The sequence below is a fragment of the Paroedura picta genome, chromosome 8 (genome assembly GCF_049243985.1).
Source record: "Paroedura picta isolate Pp20150507F chromosome 8, Ppicta_v3.0, whole genome shotgun sequence".
NCBI lineage: Eukaryota > Metazoa > Chordata > Lepidosauria > Squamata > Gekkonidae > Paroedura > Paroedura picta.
In genome coordinates this window covers 84,402,894-84,417,026 of record NC_135376.1, presented here as the reverse complement: position 1 = coordinate 84,417,026, position 14,133 = coordinate 84,402,894, and the positions used below count along the sequence as shown (strand labels likewise).

Below are 14,133 nucleotides of genomic sequence, written 5' to 3'. Positions count from 1 at the left end.
AGGGCTAGACTATGTGGCACACTCAAGAGCCCATTTCCAACCTCAACCGAGGTCCAATCCTGGGGGGAAATAGCATTTGATTAGGTGCTGACATGCATCTCATAACATCGTTTTCTTCCTCCTCAAGCATGTACTTACAATGAAGCAGGCATCTTTCTATCCATTCTTCAGTGACAATGGGAATCTTAAGGTACATGTTTTAAATAGGTACCAACAGAGTGCAAAATCAGAATTGAGTAGTTGAGAGATATTTGAGGTAAGATTTGAGCTCACAGGAAAAAGTGGAATGACTGAAAGAAAATTGAAACATATTTGCTTTGGACTGTAACTGAAATCCAGACGAGAGATAAATACACTGCTTGGCCTCGAGCCAGTCCAGTGTTTCAGCCTAACCTGTCATGCTGAGAAACATCCCTGTTCAGTTTATTGAGTTAGATGCGTAGCCCATTTTCCTTGAGATGTGGCCTGTTCAACATCTACCTCAGGGGTAGTCAACCTGTGGTCTTCCAGATGTCCATGGACTACAATTCCCATGAGCCCCTGCCAGTGTTTGCTGGCAGGGGCTCATGGGAATTGTAGTCCATGGACATCTGGAGGACCACAGGTTGACTACCCCTGATCTACCTGATTCTTCCCAAAATCTAAGGCATGATGGGGAGGACGGGGAGTTCTTTATTGTTAATGTGAATGGGCAGCTTGCATTATTCTTTCTGCTAGGGGTGTGCATTCGGATATTTTGAATCGGAAGCAGTGTCCAAAGTTCCCTGTTTAGTTTCACAACGGATATTTTCAACCCGAACCTAAACTGGAAATTGCAGGCACAGTTTCAGATCCAAAATATCTGGAAGGACTTGGGGCGGTATTTGGGAAGATACAGGATGTAAACAGAAGAAAACAGCTTGCTCTAAGTAGGAACCACTGAAGGTACCAACAAGAAATATGTTTCGTTACAGACGGAGAAAACCGACCGGCGGCAGAATTTCGTCTCCCTTGCTTTACGTAAGCGCTACAGCTATCTGACTGAACCTGGAATGAGTGAGTCCCTTAACAAATTTACTAATACCACCAACCTGTTGTTTATAAGAAGAGGCATTTTTTCTATAAACGTTGTATTTTGGTGTCATTGGGGGAGTGGATCCCGATTTGATAGGCAAAATTCTCCAATTATCCGTGAGCTCTTTTTGAGTGCGACCCCAATGGAAAATTCAGGCACAAGAAATTACATGCCATTCACAGAATAAAAGGATGGATAGCGTAGAACCTCTAATCTGTGTTAACATAGCAAAAAAAAAAAAAAGGACCGGCAGTTCCGCTACAGGGTAGTCAAACTGCGGCCCTCCAGATGTCCATGGACTACAATTCCCAGGAGCCCCTGCCAGCATTCGCTGGCAGGGGCTCCTGGGAATTATAGTCCATGGACATCTGGAGGGCTGCAGTTTGACTACCCCTGCGCTACACCTTTAAGAAGACCAGGCGATTCAATCTCAGTGTTGCAAGGATTCATGCAGGAGATGATAGCCCTGACTGGCAAAACTCATAGGTTACATGCCCACGAACATGGAAGAGGACCTGCAGGCACTACGCTGTCCCTTCAGCTTCAGTCTCTAACGCAGCAGACCTTACAGCTAACCATGAAGTTCTGCCGGAGGGGCCACCTTTTAAAAGTCCTCATTCAACTTCATTTGCAGTTTTTTCATAACATGAAGTCGGCTTATATGTTACGTTTAAGGTGGAAAACCAAAAAAAAAGGAAACCGAAACCCAACCTGAGCAGAAGTCAGGCACCCAAAATGTTGAGCTGCAAAACCATATTTATAAAATCATTACAAATATTTATTAAACAATAAACAATAAATCCGTAAAATTTAATGAATCAAAAAATAATAAATTTAATAAATCAAAAAAATTATTAAACAATAAATCAGTAAAATATTCTTTTGCGGCTCAACTTTTGGGTCCCTGACGTTTAAGGTGGAGTCATCTTTTTCATTCACGAGAGGTATTCATTCATATGAACAATGTTCTCATTGTTGTCAGGGGCTTACAGATTTTTCTTGGGCACTTATGCACAGCTGTTTGCATAATATCCCATGCTCTCCATTGTGCACTGGAGATCACTGAAGCAGCCACAGCTCTAGATCAAAGCATCTCATCTCCGTGAGCTGCTGGTGTACCTGCTAATGTTGTTCGTATTATAGGCTGCGGAGGGTCTTCTGGGGAAGAAACAACAGCATGGAGACTTGAGTGTAGGAACAGTTCTTACAGTGGAAGAGCAACATGGGTGCTTTTTCCCAGTGGTAAAATTCTCTGCTGCTGTTGTAACATTAGGACATGGAGGTCAAGTGGATGTCATTGAAAGGTGTGATTCAGTGGCTAATGACTGTCCATTTATTCAAGAGTTCTTCTAAATCTTGACAGATTGGAGAATTCTCAGCAAGTATCACCTAAGGGTGGGGCAGGTATTCCTCTTTCAATGAAAATCAACTACTTGCTTAGTCATATCGGTCAACTTCCCCCATGTGATTTATTTATTTATTATATTTATATACCGTCCTCCCCGAAGGCTCAGGTTTGAAAGGCAATGAGAAACACCCACGAGCAAGTGGCATGCCTGCTGTTGCTGTCACATAAGAAAGGGCCTTTAGTTGTCAAGATAGCCTACATGTCCCCATGATGGAGGGGAAAGGAATAGGACAAAACTATGATGCTATCTCAGATCTTCATACCTGGCAGATCTGATTCTCATCCATTCTTATTGTCATGCAGTGTTTTAATGCCGATTTTAATGCCAACACAACTCTCAGAAATTTGCACTCAGGGGGTGGGAGTTGATGCTCCTTAGGATACACAAGAGTCTGCTATTGGGATGTTCCTTGACTCCTAATCTAGTAAAAGCAAATATTTTTCACTGCCGAGGAAATGCAGTCAAGCTGCTTGATGGATTTGTTACCTCATTAGAGCATGGCAATAGGGTTTACCCTCAGCACTCCGTTGACATTTTTATGCACAAAATATGTGTTGAGGTGTTACCTCCTCCAAAGTCTTTAGCATTATTGTGTTTTCCATCTTTGAAACTGAAATGACTGAAATGACAGGAATCCACCATGATAGAACTGAACGATTGAATCAACGGCATCCCTTTCACAAGTTGATGAGCTAATGGTAACCAATTTTTCCCTCCCATTGGCAGTCATTTGCTGAAAGGTCAGAGAGGCTCAACATGACAAAACTAGAGGGCCAAGCTAATTTGATACTTGGAACTGACATGTAAAAATATGGCAATGAGAATCTGCTCTGTGCATGCAAACCATGGAAGTTTTGTTTCATGCGTGGCTATTTGCCTGCTGATGGTTTCAGAATAGCGTGTGCAAAGAACGATTTAGGCTGATTCATGGAACGTCCACTCAATGGCTGACATTTTTTTCCTTGCTTTGAATAGCCCACATCTACATCATGCAGTTTGTCGTAAGGCAAGGGGGAGGAGTTCCAAGCAGAACAAGCTCCTTTGAGTTTATGACACTAGTTTCACATCTCTTAGCAATACCTTCTTGTAGGTGAAAATGAAAGGACCATTCTTATGGTTCACTAGCCTGATGGCTGTCATTCTCCCTTTGGATTAAGCCCATGCTTCTTCGGTGCTGTTAGTACCACATGGAAGAAGCCAATTAGGTAGTTACATCCCATGTGATTATTCTTCCCCCGCTGGAAGCAGGAAATTAATGACATCTGTGCTCCCCATGTGATCTAGTAATGCCCCCAAAGCAATATGGGATGGTAGATCATTTAATGTTAAAAAACCCCCAACAACCCCCAAACAAAACCTGGCCTTCTCACTTACACTGGCTTGAATATGATTTCATTTTATTTTTTGCATATTTCGTAATAAGGTTGAGATAATAGGGCATGGACTCTGACGTTCTTTCATTGTAGCGCAGGAAGCATTCATTGCAGGCATTGCCCCCCCCCATTGATACATTCATTCAGCATGTTTATAATCATAACCACTGTCCACTGTACAATGAACAGCTCTTAGACAAGCTTGTATGTTCGCATGACTTCATTAGGGTAACACAAGTTGTACATTGATTCTTCCACAGTGAATTATTGGTCGCCTAAAAATGGACCAAACTGGTTTGAAATATTATCAACATAACTTCAAACAAAGGTGTGGCGAGAAGGTATTTTAGTTCCAGTTGTAACTTCCAAGTGGAGAGCTTGTGCCTTCAAGTTTTTTTTTTTAATTCATTCATTTATTTTAATCCATGTGATCATTCGTCATGAAGGAACTCTGCCTGGTTCAATCAGTAGACTGGTAGCCCTTCCCCTCCGCCCTCTGTGCTGGTCAGAGGACACGTGAACCAGGTTCCAGTTGCACCCTTTCTTTCTGCTTCGGAGAGAAATTGTGTTACCAGAGCTGCGTGTGTTTAGCAGTCAGTAGGTGGAAGGGTCAGACTCCCATATTCTCCAAAGCATGTAGTGGTAGAGGAGAGGGGCAACCCACCCATTCTGTCTTGTGAGGATCACCACTAATATCATATCAACTGTGGCTTTGAACCTCATTCTTGTATTGAAAGCTATTGATGTACTGACTCCCCACCGGACTGTAACATGACAGTTCCAGCCAGCAGCTTAAAATGGCAGGAGTCCCCACTTGATCTGAGGAGCCTGTGAAAACTGGACATTTTGAGAATGTCCACAAATTGCAGGTTTGTCCTTGCCAGGTTGTCCTTCTGTTTGACATTGTTGCCTTTTGAGTTCGCCAAAGTTGACTAGGCCTTTCTCTGAACTGCAATGCAAACTGCCCTCAAAAGGTACCAAGACACTACATCTTGTAGAAAAAGTGTACTCTTCTTCTAAAATGCCTTCTGTGGAAATATTTTTTTTAACATCTTGCAGCATTCTGCATAGTGCGCCATGCAATCTGTTTTATTCCATGTGCTTGTTCTGACATGACAAACCGTGCATGAAGAAAGTAAAAAAAAAAAAACAACAAGTTTTGGTTGCTCTGCTTGCTCACTTCCCCCCCCCCCCATTAATTGTATTTCCCATTTTTTTTCTGTATGACAAATGCTTCTTAAAGTCATTTCATGTGATTTTTTGTTTGTTTTAAGTTTGACAAAGTTAAAGGAATATCGCATGAAAAAGACAAGAAATGCAAAAAGAGATTCCTTCCCCCCCCCCCTTCAATCCTTGAGTCAGAAAAAGTTCTTGCTCTTATTGGCTTTGTGAGCGTGAAGCATACCTGAAATGCGCATGGGAGAGAGAGATTTGGACTTTTTTCCCTGTTGCTTCACAGTTTGCACATCTATTGCCTGTCACTTTAACAATATTTTTGGGTGCTGCATGAAATAGTCTTGAGTGGTTTTCTAAGCAGACTTCAGCTACTCAATATCATTTGCACAAGCTCACTACTGTTTTGTGTAGGTGTTAACTATAGAGCGTATGACCTGTTCTGCTAAAGGATAGATAGAAATTTCCCTACAAACTATTGCAGGTAATTGAACAGATCAAAGACATACCGATAACAGGCAAAACCAAAATGGAGCAGAGATTAAAATTGCAAATCTAGCACATCAGAAAGTCAATAGGAAGTAAGAGAAGAATTTTTGGTTGCAACTATTACTTTGGACCATAATGGACTCCTTCTTAGTGTTTTCCGTTCTTCACATTATTTGCAGACTTGGTTGCCTTGAGCTTTTTTTCTGTCTTTCATTTCATTTTGCCTTTCCCCTCCGTTTCCTTCTTTCTTTCTTCATTTCCGATCATCCATAAAAGATGTGGCTCATTCCAATTTTTTTTCCCCTTCCTGTTTAGCTGTTCATTTTTACCTACTCCATCCTAACTCATACGAACAGTTGTTACTTGCTTTTTTGTAAAATTACAACGTTTACTGACCGATTTTTCCCTTCTCTGGTCTCTCTGTTTTTTCAATCACTTTTGTTGAATTTTTTTTTTTATGTTGGAATTTCTCTTTTGGTTTAACAATTTAAGAAACAGTTGAACGGAGTGCAGGACCTGCGAGACCCCTACCTGCCACCCATTCATACAAGCCATTCTTTTCAGCAAGACCATACCAGTCATGGACCACAGCTCCAATCACAGTGCCTGGACAAAGCAAATCCGGCTTCACTTCCTTATCGAGCTCTTCCTCTAACACGCCAACAGCTTCCCCATTAAAATCGATATGGTCCGTTTCTTCTGCTTCACCTATAAAATCCACGTTAGGAGCCTCTACTACGTCTTCAGTTAAATCTGTTAGCGATGTGGCTTCTCCGATTCGATCGTTTCGGACAATGGCCTCGCCAATAAAAACCGTGATCTCACCATCTCCGTATAATATCCAAGTCTCTTCTGGTTCCTTCATCAGAGCTCCCGCAGTAACGGAAGCCAGTAGTTTGAAAGGGCTGGCGTCCAATTCCGCTTTCCCCTCTCGGACATCTCCAGTGACTACAGCTGGGTCTCTCTTGGAGAGATCATCCATTACCATGACGCCGCCAGCATCTCCCAAATCGAACATCAACATGTACTCTTCGAGTTTGCCATTTAAATCCATCATCACATCAGCATCACCGCTTTTAGCGTCACCTTTAAAATCAGGGGTGTCTCCTGCTAAGCCAGCAGTTGATGCAGTTTTATCCTCTAAAGTCACGATGGCTTCATCCCTCTCATCCCCTGCGAAACACATAGCCGGGCATGCAGAAATAGCCATGGGTTACGGGTCCATGTCACCTCTGAAATATCCGTCCCCTGCCAGTTTAATCAATGGATCTAAAGCCACGGCCACATTTCAAGACAAGATCACGGCGGCAGCCAGCTCTGCATGTTGCACTGTCAATGCCGCTGCCGATACAGTCGAGAAAATGTTTCCAACCACGGCTGCAATGCCATTTTCTCCACTCAGGTCGCTTGTCTCCTCGAGTCCATCAGCCTTTCAGTCCATAAGAACTTCTTCTGCAGGTGCACTCTACACCTCTCTTGGGTCAATATCAGCAACTACCTCGTCAGTAACTTCATCAACAATCACAGTGCCCGTCTATTCTGTAGTCAATGTTTTGTCTGAACCAGCACTAAAGAAGCTCCCCGAGTCATCTTCCCTTACCAAATCGGCAGCTGCCGCGCTGTTATCGCCTGTTAAAACATTGACTACAGAGACACGCACACAGCCTCACTTTAACCAAAACTTATCTTCTATAAAATCATCCTTGTTTTTAGCACCCTCTGCTCTTAAGTTGTCCGCGCCATCTTCTTTATCCTCTAGTCAGGAGATATTGAAAGATGTGGCTGAGATGAAGGAGGACCTAATAAGAATGACAGCGATATTGCAGACAGATGTAATGGAGGACAAGGCATTCCAGCCAGAACTAACAAAAGAGGGTAGAATAGATGATGAAGAACCTTTTAAAATTGTTGAGAAAGTAAAAGAGGACTTAGTAAAAGTTAGTGAGATACTGAAAAAAGATGTGTGTTTAGAAAATAAAGGATCCGCCAAGCTATCCAAAAATGATAAAGGACACTCCTCTGAGGATGAATGGGTAGAGTTCAGTGCAGATGAGATTGATGAAGCAAGACGGCAGCCCATGATATATCCTCCTATAACCATTCCTGAGAAAATGCAAATTAAAGCAAAGGCCGTATCTGAAAAAGATTATAACTTGAGTAAAGTAATTGATTATTTGACCAATGACATTGGAAGTAGTTCACTGGCAAGCTTAAAGTATAAGTTTGAAGAGGGGAAACGAGAAGGTGAAGAGAGACAAAAACGAGTTTTAAAACCAGCCACGGCTTTACAAGAACATAAGCTCAAAATGCCTCCAGCCTCCATGAGACCTTCAACTTCAGAGAAGGAGCTGTGCAAAATTGCTGATTCCTATTTTGGAACAGATACCATTTTAGAGTCTCCAGATGACTTTTCCCAACATGACCAAGACAAAAGTCCATTGTCTGACAGTGGCTTTGAAACGAGAAGTGAGAAAACCCCTTCAGCCCCGCAAAGTGCCGAGAGCACAGGGCCAAAACCGCTTTTCCACGATGTCCCCATCCCTCCTGTCATTACAGAGACACGAACTGAGGTTGTTCATGTTATTCGTAGCTATGAGCCATCTTCAGAAGAGGCCCCCGAACCACAGACAGAAGAGCCACCATCAACAAAAGTGGATCCCACTCTTATGGAGCTAGAACCCAGGTCAAATGGTGGATCCATCAAAGACAAAGTGAAAGCCTTTCAATTGCAAGCGAATAGCGAAGATGATGACCACAAGTGTGTTCTTGGGAAAGGTGTCCGTGTGAAAGAAGAGACTCATATCACTACTACAACGAGAATGGTATACCATAAGCCTCCGTGCCCTGAGAATGCTTCAGAAAGAATTGAGGAGACAATGTCTGTTCACGACATCATGAAAGCTTTTCAGTCAGGACGCGATCCTTCCAAAGAACTGGCAGGTCTGTTTGAACATAAGTCTTCAGTAGCACCAGACGTTAGCAAGTCAACTGACATTTCACCACAACACGCAGAGAAGGACAGCAAAATGAAACCCAAACTGGAGCGTATAATAGAGGTCCATATTGAAAAAGGTAATGAGGCTGAACCTACTGAAGTAATTATTAGAGAGACAAAAAAACATCCCGAAAAAGAAATGTATGTTTATCAGAAAGACTTATCCCGGGTTGATTTGGAAAAACATGATGGTCTTCCTTGTTCTGATGAACAAGGCCAGCAAGAAGAAGAAGAGCTCACGGCTGAAGAGTCACTTCCTTCTTATCTGGAATCTTCTAGAGTAAATACTCCTGTGTCTCAGGAAGAAGACAGTCGCCCTAGTTCTGCCCAACTTATGTCTGATGACTCGTACAAAGCACTGAAGCTTTTGAGCCAGCACTCAGTAGAGTACCATGACGATGAGTTGTCAGAACTAAGAGGGGAGTCATACAGGTTTGCTGAGAAAATGCTTCTCTCAGAAAAGATAGATGTGTCTCACTCCGATACTGAGGAATCAGTTACTGACCATGTTCTAACCCTTAGCTCAGACTTGCAGGGGCCTGATAAGCGATGCAAAGTAGCTACAGCCCCCCCAAAAGAAATCCTCACCAAAATCTCTAAAGATATATCAGAAAACGGTGTAGGTAAAATGTCCAAAGATGATCATTATGATAAAGTGACAGTGTTACATTATACCGGAGATGTTAGTAGCCCAAAGCAAGCCATGTGGATGCGGTTTACTGAGAACAGATTAGATAGAGGTAGAGAAAAGTTGATATACGAAGACAGGGTGGACAGGACTGTTAAGGAGGCAGAAGAGAAGCTGACGGAAGTATCGCAGTTCTTCCGGGACAAAACAGAAAAACTGAACGATGAACTCCAGTCTCCGGAGAAGAAACAGCAGAAACGAAATGGGAAAGAATTTCATTCGGGCCACAGTTCGACCAGTAGCAGCCCTGAAAAAGTGACCGTGGTGGACCTGCCGGCTTCGAAGGACGACTGGAGTAAAGGAGGGTTGTACGGCCATGAGGGAAAGGGCTTCCCCAAGCCAGATGAAAGAAGAGCAGCCAGTCTGCCCAGCAGTCCTGAGAGAAGGGCTCTCGCACAGCAAACGGAAGACTGTAAGCAGCTGTCGGAGCACAAAGGAGGAGCTCCAAAGAGTAAAACCCCCGAGTCTTCACCCACCGGCTTTCAACTGAAGCAATCCAAACTCAGTTCTATTCGGCTAAAGTTTGAACAGAGCCTCGGGTCTAAGAGTAAGGAGCTGTCGCCAGATGACAAAAAGCAGGACACTCAGTCCAAAATCCCAGTGAAAAAATTACAGGACAGCAAGCTCCCAGTCTACCAGTTTTACGCACGAGAAAAACATGTGAAAGAAGTAGACCTTGCTGATGGAAACATCACCCTTCAGAGAGACGCTTCGGCTGTCAAGTTAAAAGATGGTGTCCTGAGCAAAGGGAAAGCTACAGAAGAGGCTGCTGCTTCAGACGTCCAAAAACACAGAAGTGAAACGCTAAGTAAAACTATCCCAGATGGTTTTTCAGACCAGAAGGTGAAAGGTCTGACGTACAATTTGAGCCCCGAAACTACACTATCGAAGGGGAATTGGGATAAAAAGATCTACAGAACGTGGGAAAGTCCCGGAACATTGACTCATAACACTCAAAAAGAAAAACTTTCCCATGTCCTTATTCAAGATGTGGTGAAAGAGAATCACATTGCCCACCCTGAGACAAAAGGCAGTGATTTTATCACTGTGACAGAACGTGAGCACAAAATGTCGACCAACGGATCACGTTCGAAGGAGGTGAAGGAAGTGACTGTGAAATCTCCCTCCAAAAAGGTCCTCTATAGAGAATTCCTGGTCAGAGAAGGGGAATGCCCCAGCGAAGTGATGGATAGAACGTTCAAGAAAAAGGAATCATTGGCTACATCCCACATCCCAATCAGGATTTCAGAAGAAAAAAGAGTATTATCAGTTAACATTCCTGAAGGCATTCATGAGCCGCCAAAAAACACAGCCCACGAACTTCCAGCTAAACAGTCCCATGCCAGTATAGCTAAGGAAAAAGCTGACAGACAGTTTGATTATGCAGAACAAGAGAAAAATAGGCAAGGAGAGTTCAGTAAGGTGAGCAGCAAGCAACATGGTGGCACTGAGTTGAGTCTCCCTGCGGAGGACACAGAACTGTCGCCTAGTAAATCACCAGACTCTTTAGAAATTAGCCCAGGGAAAGAGTCTGCCTCAAGGGACTTTGACTCAACTCATTATGCTTATTTGGGGAAATCCGCCCTCTTAGCTGCTGCAGCTGAGGGTACAAAGGAGATAAAAACTTTACCCGTTTACGTCAGCTTTGTTCAAGTAGGGAGGCAGTATGAAAAGGAGGTCCAGCAAGGAACAGTTAAAAAAATGGTCAGTCAGGAGTGTAAGGCTGGGCAAGAAAGGGGAGGTTTTTATACAACCAGACCTCAAAAACAACTCCCTTCTCCACAAGGTAGTCCAGAAGATGACACCTTAGAACAGGTCTCCTTTATAGATAGCTCTGGGAAAAGTCCATTAACCCCCGAGACCCCTAGCTCAGAGGAAGTCAGCTATGAGTTTACCTCAAAAACTCCTGACTCGCTAATAGCATTCATACCAGGCCAACCCAGTCCCATCCCCGAGGTTTCTGAAGAGTCCGAAGAAGAAGCAGAGGCTAAATCAACCTCTGTAAAACAGGTTACTGTGGAGGCCCCAAAAACAGACAAAGGGTTGCCCCGTAGCCTAGACAGGGATTCAAATACAAGGCCAAAGGGAAACAGGGTTGCCTACATTGAATTCCCACCTCCTCCTCCATTAGATGCTGATCAAACCGAATCGGAAAAGCAACGCCACTCTTCCGAGAGTGAGATGGAGATGATAGAGGTCAACCTGCAAGATGAACGCGACAAAGGCCAGCTGGCCGAGCCAGTCATTAGGGTACAGCCGCCTTCTCCTGTGCCACCAGGAGAAGACGTCAGTGACTCCAGTGATGACGAATCCCTGTACCAGCCCATTCCAATTAAAAAGTACATGTTTAAATTAAATGACTTTGAAGAGGACCGGAAGGAAGCCTCAAAGCATAAGAAGGAAGCTGGGAAGCCGAACGAATTTGATCTCGGCATGGATAATGCCCAGAATGATAATGCGCAAAATGGGAACAATGACCAGTCTGTCACGGAGTGTTCCATTGCCACCACTGCAGAATTCTCCCATGACACAGATGCGACCGAAATTGATTCTCTCGATGGCTATGATCTCCAGGATGAAGATGACGGCTTAACTGAGAGTGATTCTAAACTTGCAGGTCCAGCAGTAGAAACCAAAAAAGACATATGGGCTACAGAAGGTATCTTGAAACAGACTGATCGGTGCTTTAGCCAAAGTAAGCTGGAAGTGATTGAGGAAGAAGGGAAAATTGGTACGGAAGAAAGTAAGCCTTTATCCAAATGCCCAACTTCTGAAAAAATGACAGATAAGACTGAGCAGAAGTCCGGGGCCCAGTTTTTTACTTTGGAAGGCAGACACCCTGACAGGACTGTGTTTCCTGACTCTTATTTCAGTTACAAAGTAGATGAAGAGTTTGCAACACCTTTTAAGACAGTAGCCACTAAAAGTCTAGATTTTGACCCTTGGTCCAATAACCGTGGGGATGATGAAGTTTTTGAGTCTAAATCCAGGGATGATGAGGCTAAGCCTTTTGGCCTGGGAGTAGAAGATAGATCTCAAGCGACCACACCCGATACGACTCCAGCCAGAACGCCAACAGACGAAAGCACACCAACTAGCGAGCCCAACCCCTTCCCATTTCATGAAGGGAAGATGTTTGAGATGACGCGCAGTGGCGCAATTGACATGAGCAAGAGGGATTTTGTTGAAGAAAGACTCCAATTTTTTCAGATTGGTGAGCATACTTCTGAAGGGAAGTCAGGGGACAAGGGGGAAGGGGATAAAAATAAAGTCACTGCCATCCCACAACCACAGTCAGGGGAGAAAACAGTAGACAAAACTCTAGAGGGAGACGTAGAGACACCAGCAGTTGAACCTGAGCTCATCTCCCAGGCCGGTGGAGATTGTACGGAAGCAGCGCCGGGTGGTAGCTCACTGGAGAAATCGTCAACACCTGTTAATGCTTCTAAAATTGATCCCAAATTGCGCACACCTATTAAAATGGGGATTTCTGCTTCTGCTATGACCCTGAAGAAAGATGGTCCCGGAGAAGTTACAGATAAGGTAGAATCGGTGCCGTCAGGTGTTCGGGGGTTAGAGTGTGACACCATAGCAGAGGTTGCGAGTACAGCTGTGCTTAGCCAGACCAATGGTAGGGAAGCAGAAAAGCATGATTTCCAAAAAGATAATTTTAATAACAACAACAATTTGGAGCCAGCCACTACACCTACTAATAGCCTTACCCGTAAAGTAGTGCCAAATGAACATTTTGAGCCCAAGCCTCCCCCACAGAAAGCTAATCCAATGAAAAACACTGCAGGAAATGGTAAAGGTGCAGCCCAAGGACACTGTAAGCAAAAAACACACGGAGAACAGCAGAAATCGTCAGAGCCGGTAGGGAATAGAGCAAGATCAAAACTTCCCATAAAGGCTACCTCAACAAAAGAAGCCACCCCACATACCAGTAGCCAGGCCGGCAGAGTGACCAAAGTCAGACAGGAGAGTAAACCTGACAAAAGGAAACAGAGCAGCTCTCCTGCACACGTAGAAGCCAGGTCTAAGATTCCTGTAAAAAACACACCAAGGCCTAACTTAGCGATAGCTAGAAAGACACCCACAGCTCAAAACCAAGAGCAGCTAGAGAGAAGCAAAGCCAAATCACTTCCTTCTAAATTACCATTAAAGGTAAGATCTGCCACCATGACCACAACGACAACAACTGTTAAAGTGAAGCAAACCCAGCTTAGGGAGGTATGTAAACATTCTATTGAATACTTTAAGGGCATTAGTGGTGAGGCTTTAAAGCTGGTGGATCGTCTGTCCGACGAAGAGAAGCAGATGCAGTCAGAGGTGTCTGAGGATGAAGAAGAAGAAGAAGACAGTACGTCCAGAAACACGTCCTTGTCTGAAGCCACTCAAGTTTTCCTGCCTTCCGTTACACCGAAGCCCGCTAGAGATATGAGAACAGAGGCAGCATCTTTAAAAACAAAGATTGAAAAGGCCGACAGTGAGAGGAGGAGGAGTAAGAGGACTGGTGAGGATGGAGGGAGTCAGGTTTCTGGAGCTCTCATGGCTCACCTCGTGGAGATCCAGCCTAGTTTGTAAAACTTTCAACTTGTTGATCCTTAGTGCATGAACTGTTGTGACTGCTTGTGGAGTGACTTCCTGTAGTTCTCATTCTGTCATTGTCATCCGTACGTGCTGTCTTCTACTCTTCTTTCTTCCTTTTAAACTAAGCCTATATTCTTCTAGACAGCTAGCGAAGCATGCTTTGAAGGCACCCATGTCATTATTCAGGTCTTAGAAGATTTATTTTGTGACAGCAGAAAGTCTCATTGTGTCAAAATGGGGCGGGGGGGCAGATTTCTTTTTTACAACCCCCTTTAAATCCTGGTGGGTTCTCCCCCCTTCCCCCACTTCCACCAGTAATTAAACCACCATTGACCACCAGTTCTTTAGACAGACTGTCGGCA

At 43.9% G+C, this 14,133-nt stretch overlaps 1 protein-coding gene across 41 annotated transcripts in view; it reads left to right on the top strand.

Moving 5' to 3' along the window:
* ANK3 (ankyrin 3) overlaps positions 1-14,133 on the top strand; it is a 493,966-nt gene that overhangs the window by 451,295 nt on the left and 28,538 nt on the right. For 17 of the 41 annotated variants that reach the window (XM_077350673.1, XM_077350676.1, XM_077350686.1 and 14 more), the window contains 3 exons: positions 954-1,035; positions 5,991-8,570; positions 11,313-12,395. In XM_077350673.1, coding sequence (XP_077206788.1) covers positions 954-1,035; positions 5,991-8,570; positions 11,313-12,395 — 3,745 coding nt within the window. Of the gene's footprint in view, positions 1-953; positions 1,036-5,990; positions 13,695-14,133 lie in introns of all 41 variants that reach the window. The other 24 variants (XM_077350705.1, XM_077350693.1, XM_077350701.1 and 21 more) reach the window with 5 other exon arrangements.